The following is a 26,561-nucleotide window of genomic DNA, read 5'->3' on the forward strand; positions in this document are numbered from 1 at the left end:
GTAGCTGCCATACAACTTCAATAGTAGTTTGGCACAACCAGTATTTTGAAAAACACATAGTACTGAAATTTTGCATAAATTAATATGGTAATACGGCAACTTAAAGTCATAGTCTGCCCCATAGTTAGTTATGGCACATTAGTTATTCGCACATAGGATAACGAATTCGTACAAAGTCAACTCTACTTTTTTCTCGTTTTAAAATAAAACATGTTACAATTTTTTCTGAATCACAGATTTTAATGCTGATTACATTAAATGATCATTATATAAATTATATAGTTATACATATTAACTTTGATTATTAGTTACTGTTTTTTATTCAGTTGTTATTTAGTGGCACCTATAATAACCTTTCCAAATCTTCACTGGCAGCCTCACTTGTAAATGAATCAGTGTCACCAAATTCTTCAGTACGATTTCTACGACAGCATGGTATTTGACTTTCATCATAATCACTCCAATGTTCAAATTCATCCTTATGATGTTCTAATAACATTAAAGATGTAAATAAACTATCACATTCGCTGCACCTATAAAGAAAATTAAGAAAAAGAGGGAAATTAATAAGATTAATTTCAATTTTCCAAATTCAATTATTCGTCATTTTATTAAAGATATATATATATCTTATATTATAAAAATATTTTATAACGAAAACAGTTTTTAATGACTTGTTATTTCATTCTTAACTTGTTGCATGGCAAATATTTGATCTACATATCTGAACTAAAAAATAATGAAATACCATGTCAAGAAAATTAATTATTCTAGCTTAAAATGGACATTTAACATTTGTAACAACTTATAACATTTGTGATTATCTTATTCGGTCAGTAAAAAAATATGGAATTTGCCCGGAAATATGCAATATTTAAAAATTAAAATTAACACTTCGCTTCGAATATATTTTTAAATATTAAAATATTTAAGGAATATTTTTCAGTATGTTTTCTTAAAAAACCAAATTATTTCGCTGAGTAATTTTAAAAATCTTTTGGTTTGGTTCCGCGAAAGTACACAAATCCAAGAGAAACTTTTTTTTTAATTTTCTAGTAAATTTTCTTTAAAATTCTGAAATATAAATCCAGTTCTCGCGGCATAAAACTCTTTCGAAGTTTATTATTTTACAAAAAAAAAAACTACTTCAGACAAATTTCTTATAATTATTTTTTCTGTTAAACATTCGTACACTCTTGTACATAATATTATATAATATATAGAATAAATAACTTATATAATAACATAAGTTAAATTTCAGCGGAAAACTTTTTTAAGAATTTTTTCTCTTTATTTTCTATATTTTTTTTTTCTGGGAACAAGTAGAAAAAACCTTGAAATATTTTACAAGGTTTAAAGTTTTAAAATTAATTAAAGAAAACAAGATATAAAATTGCTTATGTAATTTAAAAAAAAATTACCATCCTTGTTTATGAAAAAAAAGATTTTTATGAAAATTTACTTAGGATTAAGTAAAAATGTTCATAAGAACTTAAAACTACAAAATTTATTTAAGATTATGCTATAAAATTAAAATTACATCATACCACGATCATGGGAGTTTTGCATAAAATTGACGTTGCACAAATTATTAAAGAAACTTTTTAAATTCAAGGAAAATATGATTATGTAAAAAAAAAGGATTAAAAACTTATTTAAATTAAATAATTAAAATTCAAATTAAAATGCCTTTTATGTCGGAAAATGTCATATTGTCAAAATTTCAACAGGAAAACAAATAATACAAACATAAGGTCTAAAGACTGTCTTGATTTGTATACCAATTCTAATTCCACTCAAAATGAATTTCTATAAATAAAATTAATGAACTCATTCAAAGATTTAAAAAATTTAAACTTTCCGAAACATAGAATGTTAATTTAATGTTAGTACAAATCGTATATGTTAAGTACATGAAGTATGAGTACTTAACTTATAGTAATTTAAGAAAAACTGGCCAACTTAATTGATTTAACTTGAGAATATTGGAATCTACTATCAAAAAATATGAAATAAAATTTTTTAGGTTTGTACTCCGAAACATTTGTTGTTTGAACACCGTTTATCACTTTAATTGTCACTCAAAATCCATCTTTAACAAAAATAAAAAAAAAATCCACCTACGCACCACAGAAATAATACAAAATGGCAATAAACACAAAAGGACAAGTTTTTCCTATCAAAAAAATAATTAATTTAATAACTTAAATAAAACTTTTATACAAAATTTTTAGCTACATTAAGGTATTCAGGTCCTTCTTCATTATAAAACCTTAATAATTTCTATAAAAGTATATAGCAATTACATCCAACAAAAAAAATTTAAACAATATTGATATTTTTGCTTTGTAATGAACCAATCAGACCATTGAATAATTGATCAGTCATGGAACAAGAAAATTTTTTTTAAATCGATTGTACTAATTGTATCGATAGAATTTTTTCTACTCTTATAATACAATAGGTATTGTTTATGAATCCATGAAATCTCCTTACCGAAAACACCTTTATTATATTAAAAACTAAAACAATTTCGGAAGTATAAAAAAAACCATTAAATAAAATTGATTTCAATTAATGAAATTAGATTTTGTTTTATTTTAGTTAAAGTTTTCATATAATTAGGTTCTGCGAATCATTAAACTAAAGCTTGCATGTACACATATAAAAAGGTATCACAATGATTCATTTAAAGCAGAGCAAGAACGTGCTTAATTAAAATCAATTAAAATAAAATGAGCCAAAAAATAAAATTAATTTTCTTTTAAAGTTTTAAATAATTACTGTTTAAATTGTCTACCTGCTCTACCATCTACCTGCTTAAAAAAAGGAAGTGTACTTCAAGCTTGAATTTAATAAATTTAGCAGAAAGTTTTACACGATTTTGTTATATGAGGTGAAATATATTTGAATGAAAACAATTGTTTGTAGAGCAGCGCTCTTCCTCAGACAAATTAACCTTAGACAAATTAGATCAAAAAAGTACTATTTTTAAAAATAACCTACTACATTATTTAAAAAACTTTACTTCTTTACCAAATCACAACAAATTGTTGCATACATACAGGAAAAGGATAAGAGAAGAATTGGAAGAAGGATTAACATAACGGTTGAATTCGAATGTTAATGAAGTTAAGAATTTCAGAATAATAAAGATTTTAAATTTTAATTAAGCGAGTGAAATTAAGAATTTAAATTTTTTGATGGATAGGTATCTACCGTTAGCTGATTGCTTTTACAGAAATTGCAGTTTTGGAAAAGGTTGCTGTTAACGAAAATATAAGATCGCTAAAATTCAAATTTTACGGGTTTCGATTGGCAATAACTTAGAAGTGAGCGGAGGTGATACAATGAATAGTCAACAACGCCAATTTTAGAAATTTGAGGGGCTACAGTTTTTAAAGAAAGATAATAATTTTTTTTTAAAAAAATAAGGTTCCACTAAAAATTTTTTTGTATACAAATTTCAGCTTTCTGTCATAGAAATGCATAGAAACAGACACATGGAAGGACGAAAATACGGGCGGAGAGACAGAATGAAGTTTTACAATTTTTTGTGAAACAGTGCTAAAAATTAAACCAGAAAAAACCATTGTAATTATTCAGTAAACTCAAATCTTTTAATCCAGTAGAATTTCGAAATTTTTGCAACAAATTTAAATTAACCTCTTTTATTCGCTTTCATTCATGTTACATTGACCGTAGATGACGCATACGGGTGACCATTCAATTTGACCGTAGATGTTGCATAAGGGTGACCGTTCAATTTGACCTTAGATGACGCATAAGGGTGGGAATATAAAATAATTGGTAGGGTTTCTTTAACTGCTATATAAACGTTATAGCTGCAATCTGAGAATGTGTCTTCTAGTACAAGCTTTTCGAACACTTAACGTACTTGCAATGCACTTTTGTGCACATATAATGATCGCTTCAACGAATATGAGATATTTTCAAATAATTTATTTATTTTGGTCAAATTTATTCACAACGAATTTAATTGAATATTCGCCATCACCCTAATTCTAAATTAACAAAATTTTTATATATAGCTGTATGTAAATTATCTTTAATTCACACATTAAATTATATTTTATGTAGTACAGCTAATTATTCTTTATCTAATTATAGCGTACTAATTTTTCTAAATCGATCAAAGGACATGCAAACCATTTTCTATAGTTGTACAATTTATAATTTTACATAATCTCGATACACACACTTCATAATTCGTCTTCTCATTTTCACTCAAACCATATACATATATACACATACATATGTGTATATATAAAATATATGTGCATAATATATGTACATATTACAAAAAAATTTTAAAAATTTTAGAAATGAAAGGAAATATTTTCAAAAGAGTTCATCCATCTTAATTTTTGCCTTCAATTTTACATTTTTTCGACCTACTTCTATTGCCTATCAGATTGGTATGTTTTTACATATAGGTATACATACAAATTTTACGAGTTAAATTTGTTCTATTTCAGTTTCACAAAAGAAAATATAATTCGAGATGACAGTTAAAAAAATGAAGGAACATAGACAAACAGATTTTGTAGAGAAAAATAGGGATTTTGAAAATTTACCCTTGCAATAAAAACCATAACATCTGACATGATTGTCAAATTGTAATGTAAAATTTTAAAGAAATTTTTAACCAAAATATTTAATCTACTACTTTTTAACATTTTCTTTTTCCATTTTAAACGTGAATAAAAGGATCTTTATATTCCCTTAAATGTGTTTATTTAGAAAAAAAATCTACTTTCATTTTAACTATATAAAAATATGTGTATACAAATATATGTATATATATATTGTAATGTACATATTTGTAGATTTCTTGGGATGAAAAAATCATAGTTTTAAAATTTATATTTATAAAACAAAAAAGGATCCTTACCCAAAATGCCTTTTCTTCTGCTGATGTGATGCCAGTTGACTTGGTGAATGAAATGCTCTGTCACATACATTACAAGTTAAAGATTCATCTGAGCATACGTTAGCCAAATTTGATTACAAAACATTTCAATGTGAAATAACATGAACAATAGGCAGTGGCAGTCATGCATGTACGCGCACACAATAATTAAGAAAAGAAAATATAAAAATTTAAAAAAGTTTAATTTTCCATTATTCTTAAAAAACGAATTTTAATAAAGCGTCAAAGTCAAACTATTTAAGAATCAAAAATTATTCACAAAACTGAAATCAAGAATTTTATTAAATTAATTTAAGAAAATCAAAAAAATTAGTGTGTATGAAAAAAAAAAACAAAAATCCTTAAAAAAGTTGGAAATGTTTGCAATAGCGTTCACCTACCATAGTCTTCATCTTCTGACATTGTTGGAATTGGTTGTAATCGATTTATGGTACAATTTTCATTATTTTCTATTATATTTTGTTTTTCATGATTTTTATTTATAAAATTTAATTTCGTTTTTACTTCACTTACAGCATTTTTTTTATGATCTTGATTTCTATTGTTATCCTGTTCAATTTTTTCATTAAGTTTACTTGTATTATCCTTATTATTATTATTTTCATTATTATTTGAATTAAAATCTAATACTAATTGTTGTTCTAATAAATTTTCGTGAAAATTTGTTGAATTTTGAAATGTTTTCGATTTTCTTATCGTACCCGAATTAAATTCATTGCAATCAGATGACGATGTGAATGAATCAATTTTTGTTTGTAATGATGTTATTTCATCTGAATCCACACTAAGCCGACCATATGCTTTACGTTCTGGACGTTTAACACTTTTTTCTAAAAGAAAAAGAAAAGAGAGTTGATGATTATGATAAAATTCAATTTGATTTAAAGAAACAAAAAAAGTTAAATTATGAATGTAGAAATTCAACATTGTCAAAGTAGACACAAGCGACAATTAAAGCTATTAGGGAAAAGAAAATTTTTTTCTGTCTCTCTTTTTTAAAGAAACTCTTATATAAATTTTTTATTTGAAAAGATGTGAAGATGTAATTATCCAGCTATTTATTGAAACTTCTGCAAGTAATCAACCTGAATATCTTATCACATCATTACAAGATTTGTGAACCAACAAGTTAATATTTTCCATGGGAGCCTCTTAGGACTTATGTCCACTTTATTATTAATCATTATTCTTTTTCGTTAAATAAATTTTCTTAAAAAATATCACAAATTTAAAAATCTAAAGTGAAACAAAAATAAATAAAAACATAAATGACGTCATGCATAAGAAAACCTTACTGATTGTCAAAAATATCCTGTTATATCAAATGTGTTAATATCTATTAGATTTACTTTTATGAATAAGAAAGAATCTGTTAAAACACGCATCCAAATTTGTATAAAAATTTGGAAAAGACACACATACGTAAATAAGCTAAAAAGTTTATGCAAAAAGGATTATTAAATTCTAAAAGCAGGTAAACGATCGTATCAAAAGGAAAACTATAAAAACTGAGCTATGGTTTATAGTGCTTTGTGGCTGTTTGAAATTCGGAAAGACAAATTTTCGGCTTTCAATTTAACAAGATAATCAACTTAAAAGCTTTGCTTGTTAAATTCGCCACTTTGAAAAACACCACAAAATTTTTACTTTTTTGTCATTTTCGCCAAAAGTACAATAACAAATCGGGTCATAGGCTATAATACTCGTACCACAAAGTACAAATTGATTATTTGTTGCCATAAGAAATCTGAATCGAAAGTCCGCAGTTTATATGTACATTTATTTTATCTGTTTAATAAAAATGCAAAAACTTTTATACTTTAAATAACTTTAGTCTATAAATTTATTTCGCAGCTCTTTTTGTTGTCACGATTACATCCTTCGAAACAATGTTAACATTGGCACATTACAATACAATCCTTTCAAATAAAGGGAAAATAAAAGTCTCTTCTTTAAAGAATAAATTAAATTGTCTGAATATAAAAGCATCTTGTATTTAGGAAACAACCAGAAAAGAAAAAATAACTTTAACATTTTGTTTCCTTTCTTATATTTTTCTTTAATATTTTATAAGAGTTTTAAAAATAAAAAATCGAGTTTATTCTTATAAAATCTAATAAATCCTTTCTAAGAAGGAAACAAGTAGAATGCTCTTCTTATATTACACGTACATTTAAACAAATACCTTTAGATATTTAAATACAAAACACCATTGCAAGCTACTCCGTTATTATATTCGTTTTACATTAACCCATATTCATACCCTTATAATATCATTGGTGTATACAAACAAATTCGAATACTTTGTCAATATAAGTAACTTTTAATATAGGTAACTTTTTTGAAAATCCTTTTTGAACATTGAAAATAGGTTCGAAAATATTTGTGAAAAATGTTTTTGTTCAGCCTTTATTCAGCCCTTAAGAAAATTGTTAGTAAAATAAATTTCTAAAAAATTCCCTAACTGAGTAAAAATTGGTTGATCCTGATCCAAATTTTTAATAAATAGAAGCTTTAATAACTACATTTGCAAGTCATTAAAGTTGATTCAAAGAATTTTCTTTTTTAAATATATCTAATTATCACATGTGCCAGAATCGATTTTGAGGAGGATAGAAATTAAGAGATAAGCAGGCAATTCAAAAATGGAATTTTCATCATTTCAATAACAGGGAGGGTATAGTTGGCGTGCCAACTGAATTTTTTTAGAAGACTTGAATTCGAACGAGTTCTCTTGAAATTCTAACAAGATTAGAGTTTGATCAATGATGAGTCGTGTTCGATTAGTAAAATTCATGCACTGTACTTTGGCACAGGAATATGTCATTTTACTTGAAAGAAAGTTTTTTTTAGTTTGAGCATAAAGGGAAAGTCCCGAAAATTTATTTTGTTTTGGAATGGAATTTTATGCATATAAAATTTAGTAGTGCTCAGTTTTTCGAGATTAAAGGTTGTTTTAAGCTCGAATTTCTATTTCTGTTTATTTTTAAGGAATTTCCTATAAATTTATGAAGAAATAAGTTCTACTGGTCCTTTGTAGTTCTTTTTACAAATTTACTTCGTAATTTATAGTACAAGATAAAAATTAAGAAATGGCACTTAGGGACACCCTTTCAACAAGTATTCCAAATTATATACATTCTACATTAAGGGAAAAAATTTGTAATTTTCAAAAGTATACGAAACATACAAGAATTTTAAAAGTATCCTAATGTTAGCAAATTAAATATATTAGCAGTCGATGTTTTTTATGTTTGTTTTTTACAACTTTTTTAAGATAACATCTTTGAAAATTCATATTATGTGTAACTTGAATTTTTTTTATCTGATATACCAAACAAACCTTAACATTTAAAAGAATTTACAAGAGAATCACGTGAAACTCATGCATATATGAAATTTTATTCTTCTTGGGAATACATGGTATCATCATTTGCTTTCTGAACTTTCTCAACATAACCAGCTAAGATAAAGAATGTCCTCCATTTAATGAGTTATCTTGTTTTAAGGTTATGTTTAATCAAATTTAATGAAAAAAGAAAATATAATAAAATAAAAAAAGTTATTTGAAAATTTTAACTTGCAAACACAAAAAACAGAAGTTAAAAGCTGGAAAATTAAAAAGAAAAGTCTATAGATTCAAAAAAAGTAACTCTGACAAAAAAAAATTAAATGAAAAAATATTTTAACTCATGTGAATAAATTAAGTTAATTACATTTGAAAGGATAATTGAGATACAATTATTTTTTGCTTTATCCATTTTTTTGTTTTCTTTTAAACGGAAATGAAAATAAAACTCTGAATTAATGAGAATTGTCTAAATTAATCTTCCCTGAAGAAGAAGGAAAAACTTATTTTCTTTAAGATACAAAAAAGAGCTTGCGTATATAAAATAAAGTTTGAAAAAATATAATTGAGCAATTAAAATAATTAAATTTTTAAAATTAAATTTCAACCTTCACAGTTTACAGATAGGCACATCAAGTAAGAAAAAAAAAGTGTAAAATATAAAAAATAATTTAAAAAATGAAGATGAATGAACAGTAGCTGGAATATGTTCGAAAAATTTAATTAATAACAATTTTTTTCAAGTTTGCTGGAAACAAAACATCTTGTTCAACAAAAAACCTTAAAATCGATTTAAAATTCAGTAACTATACTCAAAATTTTTAATGTCACGTGTCCGAAACTTTAAGAGTCTTTAAATTTTTTAAAAAAATATAAAAAGAAAGTAAACCTTAAGCTTAAAATAGAAGCAAATATTATGTGTTCACCGAAAATACTCAGCCTGTTTTTTGTATCGTTTTTAAGACAAAAATTGTCTTGCAGGAACTCGCTATTAGTCATAAGTGATACCTTCCCCTTCTTTGTATTGATAAACACATATGGTATAACACTAAAATATTTCATTTATGAAATTTTCTTCGACACAATTAGTTCTAAGATATCCGATTAGCTTAATTCGATTAAAAATTTACATTAGATAAATGAAATGTGGGTAAAATTAAAAAAGATTTTGAAAGAAATTTAGAAGAAATTAGAAACCGATTGGAAATTTAATAGGAAATGTTGTTTGAAGCTGTGCAGCAAAGATTTATCGTTGCTTACATAGCAGATGCTCGATTGGGCGTAAATTATTCGACGCTTGATGGTTTTGACGTAATATATCTGTCGTCGGAGAAGAGGGGTTTGCAAAATTTTTTAAGACAGTAGACAGGTGAAAAACAAAATGAGACAAATAATATTATAGATTATGGTAACTACAAACAAATTAAAAAATCATTAAAAGCCGTTTGAAGAAAATGAGACTAAATTTAAAAAAGGTATTGAAATTTACCAATTTTGGGAGGAAGGGATTTGCCGAATTTTCAGAGGAAGGAATAACTATAAATAACTATGGAGGGAAAAAATCAATGTTCTGTAAGTTTTTTCCTCAACTTACTGTCTAAAAACAGTGAAATATTTAAAGAAACGAGTTCAATGTTGCGAAAGGTAAGTCACAATTTTATATAAAAATATTTCTGTTTTTGTCGTTGTAATTAAATAAAACGGTAAAATTTTTGGAAATGACTCAACAAAAATTTGTCACAATAGCTAATGTTTCGATTACTGACTTCAAGGAACAGCAAGACAGGATTTCATACAATAACAGAAAAATGTTTCTGTGCGCTAGAGAAACATCAAACAATTGTTTCCACTAACTTGCCTGATTTTTCTACAAATTTACTTTTTCAAATTTACTTTCCATTCGTGTGTAGGGCGAAATGATGTGAATCAAAATGCTTTTTTACGGATTTACGTGAACCGTATTAAACCGTACCGTATTATTTTTCAAATACTCTAAATACATTAAAAGGAAGCTATAATAATATTAAAAAAACTAATTTCATCAAATTTTTAATTTTTTTAAAATCTGAATATGATGGACATTTCAGTTTTTTTAGAGGTTAGATTTTTACATAAACAGCCATTCACATTTAAAAAAATAAAATAACTTTACACTTAATATAACGAACCAAATATTTAAGTTGAGTTGAGATTATGTAATGTAATAATTGTGAAAAAATTTACTATATTTCGTAATAACTCTCCTTCAATAGACTTCATAAAAACATCACACTTTCTTTTAAAACTTCACACAAAACTAATTATTAAGCACTTGGAAGCTTTTGTCCCACGCGAAACGTTTCGTACCAATGACATTAACATTTTGTATACCAATAATGATAATTCTATTCTAAAATTGAAAGCCTGGTTGATTATTTTAACATTATAGCTATATAAGAACGCTATTTTTATTAATTATTCCGTTTCCTCATGGTGTATTGAGTTATTATTGCTTTAAGCACTATAATATAGTATACATTGTATTTAAAAATTTCTTACGTATCTATAGTTATAATTATAACAATCGTTTGCAGGACAAGCTTAAATAAATAAAATCCATTAAATATTTCTGTCTCTTTTAACAACGTCCAAACGAAAATTTGTTCTTTTTATAAATGTTTCAAACTTTTATGGTTTTGCTAAAATTTCTATTAACTGCTGGCCATAAAAATAATTACATTAAAAAATTCTTCTAAACATGGTGATCAATCATTCCCATTACCTTATTTTATTGAATTCGTTAAAATTTTTAAATGAAAAAAAGCATCTAATTATTTTTTAATTTGAAGAGACGTGCTCAAAACATTTGGTTCCTTTTGGTATCCCACTTACACGTTTCCTCAATATTTTCTTTGAAAACTTAGTGGATATGATACTGGCAATAAGTTCATCATTTTATCTCTATCTTTCTATTTTTGTAATTTTTTACCGTAATCACAATACGTCGACCTTGATTTATAAAATGTACAAAGCAGAAATTTATCAAAAAAAAAATCCCCAGTAACAGATGCCAAAGACAGTTTTTCGTTTCTTTTTTTAGATAATTGATATCTTTTGTATGCTACTAATTTATAAAGTAGATAAGATGTATAAAGAACTCTAATTTAATTTTCCCATACCAAATGATTTGAAAAAGTGGAGGATATCGGAAATCAAGAAAGAATTATATTAAAAGTATTAGGGGATTCTTCTTTCAAGAATTATTATAAAGACGTTCTCACACGTGATTGTGAGAAAATTTCTCACGAAGTGAACATTTATATAAAAATTGTAAAATTATTTTCATATATTAAAATTTCGAAATGACTTCTTTATTGGAACAACAACTTTAAGAATTACTTTTTTGACCAATTCGAATTTTACAAATATTGCTTAGTCATAAAACAAAACGAATCAAAATAACAATCAATCATCAGTTATAATTACTCCCCCTATTGAAAGGTATGGAGTCTACATTTGATATTACCTGAAGAGTACGAACTAGCTAGCTGTTAAAGCGAATCAAGTTATTAGGCAAAAACATTTATATTAGGGAAATATAGGGAAAACACCAATAAATTTTTCTGGAATTTTGGTATTAAAATTCTGAATTTTAAAAAGAACAAGCTGTGACAAAAATTTGGGAAATTTTAATTAGAACTAGATTTTAGATTTTAAATCATATGAAAAAATAATGGAATAATCTTTAAAATTCATATATTTTAAGAGCCTAACGTAGACTTTTCAGAAAAATCAGGCTCAAGAAAGTTATCACGTACAAATTTACCGTATTGGAGATATATTTAATAGAAGATTACTAATTTAAAAATTTAAAATCTCAAATTTTAATATACAGGGTGTACAAATAAATCTTTTCCGGGATGTTACGAGCAAAATAAGTTTGACGTCTCTAGGATCTTTTTGACTAATATCTTAACCATAAGTTAAGATTTGACAACTGTTTGGTTATTTGAGTACTCTGACGATCGTAGGCGAATTTATTTTACACCTTTCTGAATTGTTTAAGCAAATTTGTGCCTGCAAAAAAATTAATAATTTTTCCAATTATGTTAATTTCAAAATACGAAATTATTTTTGTATATTAACACTGCTAATTAGTTTCCCATTTATGTCTTGTAGAAACTAAATCAATTTATTGAAGAAAATTAATTTTTATTTCTTAAACACAGTGATTTTTTCCATTTCATGGAACAATTTGAAATAACTAAAATTCCAACTTGATAAAAATATTTTGTTTTAAAATAATATCCAAATATATACGAGTATACATATATACATTTCTGTCTCTATTTTGACAGACAATAAATACATTGTCAATTATTTAACATATAAATAGAAAATTAAAAATTCATTCATCATCAAAAAACTTGTTGTTGTTACATAAGTAAGAATATTTTAGCGATGAATAAAAATAAATTGTGGTAAACAGAAAAATTCAACAAAATTCGGAAGTGGCCATCATCAAATATTTAATCAATATATTACACACTCGTATACACATATATGTGTGTACACTCGTATATATGACAAAAATTTCTAATTTTAATAAGTTTACTTATCGTCAACATAAAAACTTTCTGTTTCGCAAATAATCTCCTTGATTCAAAGTAATTTTTGACATGTAAAATGAAATCTTTCAATTTAGTTTCTACATACATACTCACATAATCACATTTACTTTTTCTCAACCAAAAAATCAAAGATATATCGATTATTATCACTTTTCTCATTACCGTACTTCAACTTCGCTCTACACTTACCTATTATTAACAAAATACATTGGTATGTATGCGAAAATTCAATCATTTTTACTGATCTATAAAATAAAACATTCTTAAAAATCTATATATAGAGAAAAAGAAGTTCAAGAACAAAATTTGTTGCTACTTTTATTGATTATGTTAAAAAAAAAAACAAAAAACTTTTCCATTTTTGTTTTTCATTTCTACGTGGGTATAAATTTGTATTTCACACAGCTACACTCATAATAGAAAGGTACACAATGTAAGTAACTAAAAAGAGACAAGTAAAAACGTTTCAGTCGGTATAAACCAATTGAATTATACCCTGCACCTTTCATCTTGTATAGCAATTACTCGAACTTGTGAAACCATTCCACGAAGAAACTTCACGAACATGTCTGACTTATAATTGGACACACGACTGATAAATTTCATGAATCTGACTTCATTATTTTTCCGAATATTATAAAAAATTTGCTTTTGGAGTTGTATGGCAGCTGCTCGAACCTGTTCCAATTACAATAGGGTTCGTCCTTGGCACAAAAGAAAAAACTTATGAAAGTTTTTCGTCGATTGCATTATTCGTTTTCAACGCAGAATTTTACGCTGAGCAAGAATATGTTCATACCGCGAATGACTCCTTCAAGTAGTTAGAAATTCCATACCAAAGGAATATACGCTTCACGAAGTGCAGGGTATAAAAATTAAGTACACACAAGCTTACGTGTAATCTAGCTAGACGAGTATTTATAAGTTATCCATGACTTTTTACAGCGATTCCTAGAGAACTTTTTTTTTTCAATTTGTATTCTGTGTGTAAATTTTTTTTAGATTGTTAAATATTTACGGTTTACGATTTTTTTTTTATTGTTTTCTCTTTGTTGGTTTTCTTCTTTATTTGACTGGTTTTTAAAAAAATTGGAAGAAAAAACTTTTTTTTTACAAAATAAAACAACAATTTTTTTTTTCAAGTTTCACAGGAAAAAATTCAATTTTTCCGTTTTTAAGAAAATTTTCATTGTGGATAAAAAAAAATTGTACACAACTGAATTATTCTTCGTAATGAAATCAGTTACCACCAACTTTACTTCATTTTACATAATATTACTACAGGGTTCTACCAAAGTGACTAGTGGCGTAGCCATAATAATTTTAACTAAACTTGCAATAACCTGCAAGAATTCAATATTTGTTGTAGAAAATTAAAATGATTAACACGAACATTGGATAAAATTGATCTATTTGATAATTTTAATTAACAGTTTTTTACTTTTTCAAAAATCTTCATTTAAAAAAAATATTTTATATTAAACACACATTACTTGTAAATTTTCCTTACAAACAAGCAAATTTTTGAGATTTGGCAATATTATATTGAATTTTTATGTAAAGCATGAAAAACTTCAGACTAATGCCATACAGTTTAATACCATAGATAGCAAATCGACAAGGATTTTGTGTACAAGATTCAACAAGAGCTTCAACAACATTAACATGCATTTTATGGGGATAAGATTGTTTTCATTTGAAAGATTAAGTCTATAAAAATAAGCTCTACAATTCTTTGCAAATATACTTGCAGGTTATTAAATATAATAATTTTTGCAAGTAATTTAAAAATTATAATATTTCATGTCTAAATACGGAAATTTTGCAGAAAATATTAATAATTTTCAAGATATACGTTACTACGAAAATCTTACTGCAATTCGTCGATTTTTTTGATCCAAATTGAAAAATTTTAAAAATTGTCATATTTAAAAATATGCAACAAATTAACCTTCACGTACAATTATATACATATATCGTTGGCAGACTCGATCAATGACAATAATAGTAAGTCTAATACAAATTCTCTGAAACTATATGCGTCATTTCGCGAGAGGGTGAGAAAATTTAAATTAAAAGAATGTTTCTCCTAAACTAATTCGTGGCAATAAAAAAAGCTCTATAATTTACATGTGCTAAAACAATTTATCCAGCTGGCAGAAATCGAAAAACATTTATTTTATGTTTAAAGTAAATTTTACTGTTGTGTTTATGGTGCTTAATATTTTCATTCTGTATATTCATTGACGGTAAAATTCTTCTATGAATAGAAGAACTTTTGAAATTTCAATTAGGAAATTTTTTAAATGCAATTAAAGTAAAAATATTGTCAGTTCTCGAATGGATCTGAAATTATAAACGATGCCAAAAATTATAAAGTTTGTGCTCATGTTTTAGATTATATGTAAAACCGATATATGCTGTTTGTAAAGGACTAAACACACAAAGATTTTCTATAAATTCGTTGTATACATTGGTCCTTTTTTCAAATATGAAAATCTGTTGTCTTAAATATTTCCCTACCGGCTATTTAAACGGTTGTAAACAACTGGAAAATGTTTCTAACACAAACAAAAAAAAAGCAAATCCAATATACTTGAGGCACAAAAAAAAACCAAGTTAATAAAAATTTTCTATGAAAATTTAGAAATAATTTTTTTATTAAAAAGTTTAGAAAATTGGGTATAGGTACTTGCTAATAACAAAATCGCAAACTGCAAAGTTAAAAAAATTGCTCTAAATTATAAAAAAAAAAGCGCCACAAATGATAAATGAAAAAAGAAATTTTTCATTTGTTCCCTTAACAAATAAATTAAAATTTTTCCATCGCAAGTTTAAGTTAAATAAAATTTTGAAATGTAACAAAGGATATGAAATTCTGTTTGTGATCTAATCAATTCTGCCACCCAAAGTTTCAAGTTCTTCGAATTTTTATATTTTTACGTTAAGTATACCAGTTGTTCATAATTTTTTAAAAATTAAATTAAGGCAAAAAGTACCATCTCTTTTGAAAGTAACCGCACACAATCTGAAGTCTATAATTTAAGGTTATTGATGTGTACGTGAAAATACAATTTTATGTTTTAGAAAAATAAATGACAATTCTGTAATTAGGCAGAAAATAGTAGATATTTTTGCTTTATATTACATACATACAATCAAAAAATTTTTTGAGCATCTACATTATTTGATGATAACACACGAGAACGAATCTGCAAATGCACATTTAAATTTTCGCACTGCACATCTATTTCTTCAATAATTTTTTACTTTCTAAATCATTAGCAAATAAAATTTGGCCAGCAATTCAAGACAGTATTTTTGCAATTCCTATAATAGGCTCACTCGTTGGTTTTACTCTAATATCTCGTCACTTAGTTATGTTACAAAATGATTAAAATATAATTCTCAATTACTGGAATCAATTCAGAATCGAACTTTATCCTTTTAAATTGTCGATACGAGACAATAATTCCAGCTATTATGGATTTCTGTCACACTGAAACTTTCAGCATCGAGATCGCATGTGGCCTCTAAGCTTTTTTGTGCGGTTCCACCCCGCTGGCTTTTGTATTTGTATGCCCCTTAAATATTCAATTGCTTTCAAGTAAAAAACAAAATATGTCTCACTAAATATAGTCTAACTTGAATTAAATTTATTAAACAAAGAGTTTGAAGTTGTTTTTTTGTTATTTATGTTTAATTACCTAAGTTCCATTGAATTAATTTTTTGTTTTAATAATTCAAATTTAATCATAAAGTCGAACAAACTAAATAATAATCTATGCGTCTGTAAGACACAGATTTATAAAATGGAAAGGCGTCCAGAAATTTCTTTCGAAACTTTTAACTACGATGAAATTTTTAATTTTCAACTCTCAATCCATGAAATTCGCACATAATTTACTAGTCACGTAAAACGATTCCCCTAAATTAGGTGTGCATTTTAACTAAATTATATAATAGTATAATAGTATAAAAGTTTTATTTAGAGTTTACAATAAACAAAACCACTTTGCTTTATAATTGTATAAAACAATATTTAAAGAAAAGTAAAAAAAAGGAAAGTATAAGAAAACATTGTCGAATAATAAAGCATGTGTATACCATTATAAAACAATAATAGCTCGACTAATTAAGTATAATGGCATTTGATTATAAGAATCACACTAGAGACATTTAAAAACATAAAAATATATTTAATATTCTTATGTCCGACATTATTACACTCCAAATCTCCCCCGTGTAAATACAAATTTCTTGTTCTAACTACACCCAAACACACTTTTAATATACAACATATATATATACATACATATACAAGATATTTTTATATCATAATGCTCACGTACACTTTGCTCTTGTAATCAACTTTATAGAAAAATAAAATCTGCTTGGATTTAAATTTATTACAAGAATTTTCCTACAGTTAAAGCCCGATGAGTATATACCATAAAATTTATATGATATATTAAAAGAATCTGCGAAGATGTACATATACATTGATATGTATACAAACATGTGTTACATACATTATTATATATATGTGTGTGCAAAGAAATAAGAGTAGGTAATTACAGTAAAATGTAGTTTAATGTTATAAATAATGATGTTGATTTTTTCTTTAATTATAAAAGAAGGCTATAAAATTTTATTACATTTAATCGCATATATAAATTACTAAAACTACAATAATAATACGTTTAAAAAGCAAAAGTTATACCGGGTGTTTTTTTTTGTAAAATAAACGGCATTGTGAGCACAAACACAAATAATTTGAACATAAGCACAAATAATTTTAAAAATGCAAACATACTTTAAAATATTAGTAGAAATCGAAATCATTATCGCTTTACCCACTTGAATGTTTGTATTCAAAGTGATTTTTATATTGGTAAAAGGAAAGCTTCTAACAAAATTTGGCAATGCTGTAGAATGTACATAAATGGCGTCACTTACCAATAAAAATATTTTTTTCTAAATTCCAAACAATCCCGAACGAGAAAACCAGACTCAATTTCTAGCCAGTTTTTGAAAGGTAAAAGCGTTACAAAAGAACAACGCTTGCAAATCACCAAACCTTTTTATAATTTCACAATACCTAGATTAACATGAAAAAATTTTCAAAAATTTTATGGAATGTCTAATAAATTGATTTATTAACATCGACTTATTTTAAAGTGACTGTTGATTGTGACACAAGTTATTGAATAACAGTCGAAAATTTCATTTGCCCTTAAACTAATTGTATAATTATGCGACTTTAGTAACAAATGAACGAATTTCAAATATTTTTTATACATTTTCAGTATTACTCGATCCTCGAAATAAAAAACTTAATTTTTCTGCATGCAATTACAAAACCCCTTGTATATCCAAAGGACATTATACTTTTTAAGATGTAAATTAATTAATTTTTTTTTATAATTATACGTGTAAGTTTACATTCGTACTTCAAAGGAAATTGAAAAGTTTCAATAGAAAGTGAAAACCGTAGAAGACTTGGTTAATTCTCTGTTCTGGGTTTTACTGAGTAATAATGTCTTTGAAAGTTTGTAAGTTCAAAATTTAACAATTTTCTATAAAAATTATTACTGGCATAAAAATCAGATGAGTCTAGTTCAATTTTCAATTATCTAAAGAATTTAGTTGAAAAGTGAACAACAATGACTTTAATGTATTGCAGTTCATTTTCCGATAAATTATTTATTTAGTTACTTCTAATTGTTAGTTAAATCAAGGCCAAAAGCCGTTACTACCATAAAACGAAATCATATTAAAGATTAAGTAGCTGGTACTGACTTTAAAAGTCGTCAAAATTTAAAGATCTTTTAAGATTTTCTATAAACTTGATCTTTAATAATTAAATCCGAATAGAATTTTGAAGAAGATTCTTGAGCACAAGCGAATATATTAATTCGAATATTCCCAGTATTTGCTTCAATGTTTTGCTTCAAAATGTTTGTGTTTACATTGCTATAAATTAGACTAATTAATATTAATTTTCACAATGAAAATTTTTTAAATATTAAGTTTTTCTATTATAATAGGGCGATGTTCACACACTTAGAAATAAAATAATTTAAAAAATAACGCAGACATATGGAATCCTTACGAAATTTATTATTCTAATCCATCTTATTTCATCAAATATCCTTTCACAATGAATATCCTTTTGATATTAAAAGTTGTTTACATAAAAAATTACATGTTCTCATTATACAGTTAATCTTTTTCATTTCTTCAAATTTCAAAATAAATTTTGGTTTTTATTAAATTAATATCTAAAACAAAATAATAATAATTATGCTGAACTTAGTTAATTTTTCAAGAAAAAAAAGCTAGTTTTTCAAAAATTTATATAATGCATTAGGGAGATTAATAAAGAATTATTTACAAAATCACACAAGGAGCATTAATTCTAGTTCTTAAACTTTCTTCACTGTTTGCTAAAAAAAAATCTACTTTCACAGTTGAAGCATAAACGGAAATGCAAAACTACCATTGAAAAAATGTAAAACATTCCAACTCATATTCTAGAGGTGAGTTAAAAATAAATTGCAAGGATTTTTGTATTAAAAAACCAAATATTTTCAAAAAAATCTAAAACAAATCGAATTTAATTTTGTAAGTGTTTCTCAAAAATACTCAAAATTAAAATAAGAAATCTGATAGGAGCAAAGATTGAAAATGTGAATTTTTCAATTAAAATTTTCTTGAGAGACTTTTTTAAAAGAATCATTAAAATTATTGTAAATTAAAGTAATGAGAACAACCTCTAATATATTTACACGAAATGTTAACAAATTTCTTTTATTAAGCAAAAAAAAAAAAGAAAATTAACATCTAAAATTCATCATCAAAAACAACCAAATCTGATTACGTGGCATTAATGGTATATGCCATATCAATGCCGTTGTATATTGCAAATTATGTGATGTAAATGAAATCTTCGAATTCATTAAATCTTCATTCAAATATTTTCTTTTTCATTTTCTCTCCTTGTTTTCTTTTCAATTTGAATTTTGTGCGACAATTTTTCTGTTCCATATAATTATGATAATTCCATTTTCTTCCGTTTTTTCTTACGAGCATTCACTTTATGTCAATCAATTCATTTCTATGTCCCATAATTTTTTTTTCATTTCTTTTTCTTCGTCCTTTTATTTGAAAAGCAAATTTATCTTTTTTGTTTCATTTTTTTTTTTGTAATTTACAAATATTTACTTTTCAAACTTTTTTTTTTGTTTATACAATTTCTTTTCAGTCCAACAACTACTGACATCACCACTGTATATTATATATGTAAGGAGTCTTAGATTGCGGGACGAAGCATTATCAAATCAAAAGGTGTTTAATTTAAAAATTTAACACTAAATGTCAACAACAATTTAATTAATCATCAATAATAATGTAGGTTTCAATGTTAATTTCTTTTTTAGCTTTAAAAATAATTGCGTCACCATTTTCATTGCGTAAATATATTTAAATTTTACTTATAATCTACACCAGCCGTCGCAAAGTGCGGCCCATTCAACTTCGAAATGTGGCTCATCATATTGCTTGCAAGAGAAAAATATATTCGATTACGACTATTAAAATTTTTCAAAAAAATTTTAAATTTTTAAATAGGTAATAAACTCGAGTGACTCATACTCATACTCACATAGAACTGACCACACTATTGTGTAAGAGTATTCTCTAATTTCTATAGAGCTGTAATACAATAAAGATTTAAGAAAAATTGGATTTTAAAATGATGTGAGTGTAGTAGAAGACCATATGTTAATTTTGATTTCTTTTTACGAAGAGAATTATGATTACAGCACATTTTGTGCAACTTAATGAAATAGAGGAAACTTTGAGATAATTTATCTATGTCTTTCAATTACAATGATAGCTCAAAAACTTGTTAATCTATAATTATCACAAACCATTAACGATATTATTGGACTTGATTGTTTTTAGCGACAACGGTCTTTTGAAAATGTAGAAATCGTGATTGTAAATATTCCACTATAGTTTCTAGACAACTTTGAAATTGATTTTATTAAATTCAAAATTAAAATTAAAATGATAAGAATCTAAAGTTAATAGCAATTTTAATAGCAAGACCACCCTATTTGAACAACAAGTTAGTCTATATTCTGAATCAATCCTTCTGTCAACTTTTATAATATAGCCCTTGTGAAACAATTGAATAACATGAGGTGTTACGATCTATTTAAGAACTCCATATATACACATATTTAATTCGATGTCTGAACCCCTTCTCTCATTAGTTCATATTACAAATACGAATCTATGATTTATATACATTAAACATATAAACCACGAGATAATAAAATGAGATCTTTTATTTATACTGTTAAAGAACAATACGAAATTTGATGTATTAATAGTCTAGTCATTAAAGTTAAATAATAAATATGTATACGAAATGGTGATGTTTTCTTTTCTTTAATCTGATTATCACCACATACATACATCCGATTACATCGATATTATAAAATGACCATCGTCATAATATTATAGTCTTAATCCTTGAACCTTCTCTTCATTTTCTTCTTTTTCGGGATACTTTTCTGTTTTTACCGCATTGTAAATATTTCTCTTTATGATAATAAAAACACTAAACCAGAAATTTTGAATATGAAAAAAGAGCAATAATTTTGAATTATGAAGTAAATAGAATCCTTTTCAATGTCGTTGCTTTAAAAATCTCTACCAATCTAATAATATAAATATATGCACATAAAATTATATATCGTAAAATTTATCGTAAATTTTTTCAAAAAAGTATAAAAGAAATAAATTCGAGTTAACCACAACGGTTTGTAGAGCAGCACATTTTCTTTCAATACTTTATATAAACAAAGCTATAAACTTATACTCTCTTAACCCTTAAATTCTAACCTGAAAAATATAAACTTAAACACTGATGTCGGCCCTAAGGAATGTTTTCGTTCTTTTAACATTTTGTTTTCGTTTTTATGTCTTTGCAAGATATTTGGTTGGCCACTTTGAATTTCGAAAAACAATTTGATTTCACAAAAGTATTAAGAAAAAAACAAAGGTTTGGAAAAAATATAGCAATCTCAAAAATTTGTGGCTGTCCATGGAAGCGCTAACAACATTTATTAACTGTTAAATCAGAATATGCTTATTTAATTTGAAAGAAAAAATTACAAGAAATATTAACAAGCTGGTCTATATGGCTAATTAGGTCAGATAATATTCTCATGCTTCAAATTATAACATGATAGGAGAGTGGAAGGGAAATTTTCTTTTTTCCTCTTTTCAAATTTCTGTCTTAGTTCTACAGATTATCAATGCAGAGCAATAAGCATTTTATTTTGTTTCTATATCATAAGAAGCAAGCTCCCGTTTTGTGTTCATAGAATTCCAAAAATACTTGTAAAATAGGAGAACGTGCGATAAAAAAAATTTCTTTCAAAAAAATACATACATATGTTATGTTTCTGAAAAAAATCATTTATATAAAATTACCACTTGTAATTTTAAATGGTGCATAAAACTTACCGACACATTGACAGACAAAATTAAATTTACCAGCACATTTAATTTTAATTTTGTTGAAAATTTTTTGAAGAGAGTAAAAAAATATACTACGAATCAATATATAAAATATGTTAATTATAAAAAGGACATTAAAGAGGAAGTTTATTTTTTTTTTACGAAAAATTAATATTATGGTACATAATAAATACGTTATGTTCATTAAATGAATACCATAAAAAAAAGAGTAGAATTTTTATTATAATATAAATTTCCAAGGAAATATAAAATTTAATTTTATATACCTGTAGATTTTTCTCTTTTTATTTATGAGTAATTTAAAATGTAAAAAAAGAGAGTTTCATTCTTACATTTTTCTTGTCCTTTCAAACTTTTGAATACGGTTAGAAGAAAATAGTTTAAATACGGTATTCCAATTAGCTTATTGAAATATTCAACCCTGCCCAAGTCTTTGTTTTAATTCAAATTCTCTTGAAATTGTAAAAAAAGTTGAATACTAGACCATAGGTCACCAAGTCTACTTTGAATTACTCATGATTATGAGAGATTTACATTTTTATTGATATAATACGATCAAATATGTTATTATATTTATAGTGTTATAATTGAACTGGTTCATTTACAAAACGTTTTGTTACCGACCATATTGCGTATACAATGACGAAGGTTCTGCAACGGTACCGAATTTTGCATATCGAGTTTTTGATGGAAATGCACTTCTTTATATTAGAGAAACGTAAATAAAATATTTGTAGAGAAATGTCGGTTTATTAGTCTGTCGGTATGTCGGTCTGTGTATCTCAAGTTCAGTTTGAACCGTGTATCTCACGCGAGTATATCAAGTTCAGTTGAACCGATTTTAACAAAATTTTATGTATGAATTTACTTCGGCTATTTTACGGATTGATTAACTTTTGTCATATGTCAAATTATAAATTATCAAAAATTATTTTTGATAATTTTTAAGAAAATGTTCAACAGAGTAATTTGAAATTTTATATTTAAGCTGCGTTTGACATTGTGCGAGAAATCTACTAAATTTTGGAAGAAATCAATTGTCATCTTGATTTTAATCAAAGCGTTTAATTTAATCTTTGATCAAAGGGCTTTTATTTGGCGTCAAATTAACGCATATAAAGAAAAATAATCATATAAAGGGTAAGAATCAACAAAATTCCTTGAAATTTAACATTTCAAGTCAGGGTGTTAAAACAACAAACATAACAATTTTTTGAAAATATCAGAGCTCGGCAACCAAGCTAGGGGCCGAATGTACATTATCTTATTTGCGAGGAACAAATTGATGAAATTTTTTTGGAAATTAAATAATTGAATTCTGTTTGCTAACTTCTCAGAGAATTCAGGAGGCTTGAGAAGAATCTCCTCTTAGAGCAAAAATTACAGTTTTCTAGGTATGGTAATTTAAAGTTTGCTAGCGTACTTAAAATTTGAAAGAAGTCTTTTTACAAAATTTTCATAATCTGGAACAACAAGTTTGTCAAACTAGACAACTCTGTTGACCACATCAGGTACTATTTGGAACACAAACTTTTTTAAAATGTCAAATGTAAATTTTCTCTAAAACACCAAATCAAAGTTTAATTTCTGACAGTAGCTACAAAGAGTTGTATAATTTTGAAATACCAGTTTGAAATTCCCTTATCTTTTTATTTTTCATATACAGAGTGATTCAGAAAGGATAAGAGCTTCAAACAACCAGTTTCTGAAAGGTCTAGTGAAGGGCTTAAAATAAACATCTTGCTTGATTATGTATTTTGTGTACTTTCGGAATACCAATCGTTCGAACTTTAGAAAAAATCAAATTTTTCCCCTTTTTTATTTTTTTAGTTTTTTCTAACCAGGTAACTTCGTTCGAAAATTTTTTGAAACTTTGAATTTTTTTTCATAGAATTTTGGCCACTTTCTCCAGCTTTAATTTGAGCCATTAAGTGTGGAAAAAATTTTTTATGGTACAGAAGATATCGCACGAAAACCATTTCTGTGACAAGAATTTAAGGGCCCTAATAAAATGTAAAAAACTAAAAAATTGTCATTATTTTTTATTTTTATTGATTTTAAAAGCTATATTTATCATCTACTATCAATTTCTTAATAGACTATCATCCTAAAAATCCGTTAAAACTTTTAAGCACCGTTATTTCAAAGCCCTTCACTAGACCTTTCAGAAACTGGTTGTTTGAAGCTCCTATCTTTTTCGAAACGGAAGTTATAATCAAAAATGCTTATATAACTAAAAATTTCGTGAAAATTCGTTAAAATCCCTGTATCTCGAAAACCCTTGAGATTTCACACCTACTCCGGAACAAAAATTTTACCCATTTTCGACCCTCTAACCAATGACATATGTTGTTGTATACCTTTCTGAATCACCCTGTATATGGTATTTGGTATGTATGTATGTAAATTACAAATATAAATAATGTATGTATAACTATAACATTATGTATGTATACACATAAATCTCGTCAAAAGACCTGAATCAGTTATTTACGTGACCCCTTTTTTATCGACAATATTCTTTGTAAGAGTAGCTTTTATTGACTCCATAACTCCGAAACTCCGCAATCGTAGTTACAACAATCAAAGTGAATTTTATTTTTTCCGTAAAAAAAAAAGTTTTTTCATGGAATGAAATTTAATTTGTACAAATGTTTTTTTATAGCATTCTTGAACGTTTTTTGAAACGTTTCTTGTACATAAAAACGACGTTGGTTTACTCGAACAATACCAACAGAATTAATGGATAGATGCCATCTACATATATGTGTCTGAAAAATTCCCACAATTTTCGTTAAAATTATCGTGTTCTTCAAAATTTCTGTTCGACATGATTTCGGTTAATTTTCATGTTTAATTCCCGAATTGCGAGTTGTTTTAACATTCAAAATACCTGAAAATTTAAATCCCTAATTTAAAAAAAATCTGTTTTGAATTTTAAATAAATTCTAAAATAAATATTATGCTTCAATAAAATTCCTTTGGATCATTTCTTTTGTTTTTTAATTAAAAATCTATTAAAAATACTATTGTATTCGATTTTTGGTAATTTCAAATCAAACAAAATTTTGTAATTTGCATAATGAGAATTTTCCCCTTCAGATAAAAAATATTGACATTCAATCAGTTATAGATTTTTAAAAGAGAAATTGCCAAACAATGCTTGGGATTTTGTTTTCTTACACAATAGTAATTAGTTTGTAAACAGAAATCGATTTATTATATTCATTCGATTATTTACATAAATATTTATTCATCCCCTTTCGACTCTTCTTTACACTCCAATAAAAGGAAAACACTTGAACTTTAATTTATTTATAGGATTCAACTGAATTGATGAAATGAATTGACAGCTAACTGGCATACCTTAAATAAATACGCAATTACAATAGAAATTAGAAAGGATTTCTTATCCTTCTTTTGTATAATAGAAAAGAGAATTCTGTAAAGGAAATCCTTAGGGTTATTTTGCTACTAGAATGTTAAGAACTATTCTCACGTTTTTTTTCATTATTTTCTTATTTTAATTTTAGTTTTTTTTTCTGTATATCTACAATGGCCGCAAGTTTTATCATCTATTATTGTGAATTACTTAAATAATTTAATTTTGTTTTTTTCTTCTCTCTCCTTCATTGTTTGTGAATGTTACACACGTAAACTAAAGCAAATTTTCTTCGAAAATAACTTTAACAATAAGAAAATTTTTGTCGAAGGAAATTTGAGCTTTTTACTAAGAATTTTCTGATTCAACTCAAACCAACGTTAGTTGAATTTCTTATAATTGAAAATAAATGGCATTTCAAAAGCAAGTTCTAAGTATTTCAAATCCACAGAACATCTTCTGTATTACAATTATAAAAGGTAAGTCATTTTCCCCCTATAACTTTATAGGAGTTTTATCCCATATGAACCCAAAAATCGAAGTTACAATACATGAATAGAACGCATTCAAAAATTTTTGGTTAAAGTTTATTAAGAAAAGCTTTAATTATGCTATTGATTTTTTAAAAGACAGAATGTTTCCACAAAACTGCACAGCTTTTAAATTTCTTTTGCACGGTCCAGTTATAGCAATAAAAGCAATAAAAGT

The 26,561-nt window shown here is 25.9% G+C and overlaps 1 protein-coding gene across 1 annotated transcript in view; it reads right to left on the reverse strand.

Moving 5' to 3' along the window:
* Positions 1-229: 229 nt before the first annotated feature.
* The window catches only part of LOC129611602 (GATA zinc finger domain-containing protein 4-like), a 44,344-nt gene continuing 18,012 nt past the window's right edge, over positions 230-26,561 (reverse strand). Inside the window, exons 2-4 of the mRNA XM_055524817.1 lie at positions 5,335-5,784; positions 4,916-5,003; positions 230-533 (exon numbers count right to left, since the gene is read on the reverse strand). Coding sequence (XP_055380792.1) covers positions 344-533; positions 4,916-5,003; positions 5,335-5,784 — 728 coding nt within the window. The 3' untranslated portion in view covers positions 230-343. The remainder of the gene's footprint in view (positions 534-4,915; positions 5,004-5,334; positions 5,785-26,561) is intronic.

This window comes from Condylostylus longicornis, unplaced genomic scaffold (genome assembly GCF_029603195.1).
Source record: "Condylostylus longicornis isolate FDR11 unplaced genomic scaffold, ASM2960319v2 ptg000004l, whole genome shotgun sequence".
Classification (NCBI taxonomy): domain Eukaryota; kingdom Metazoa; phylum Arthropoda; class Insecta; order Diptera; family Dolichopodidae; genus Condylostylus; species Condylostylus longicornis.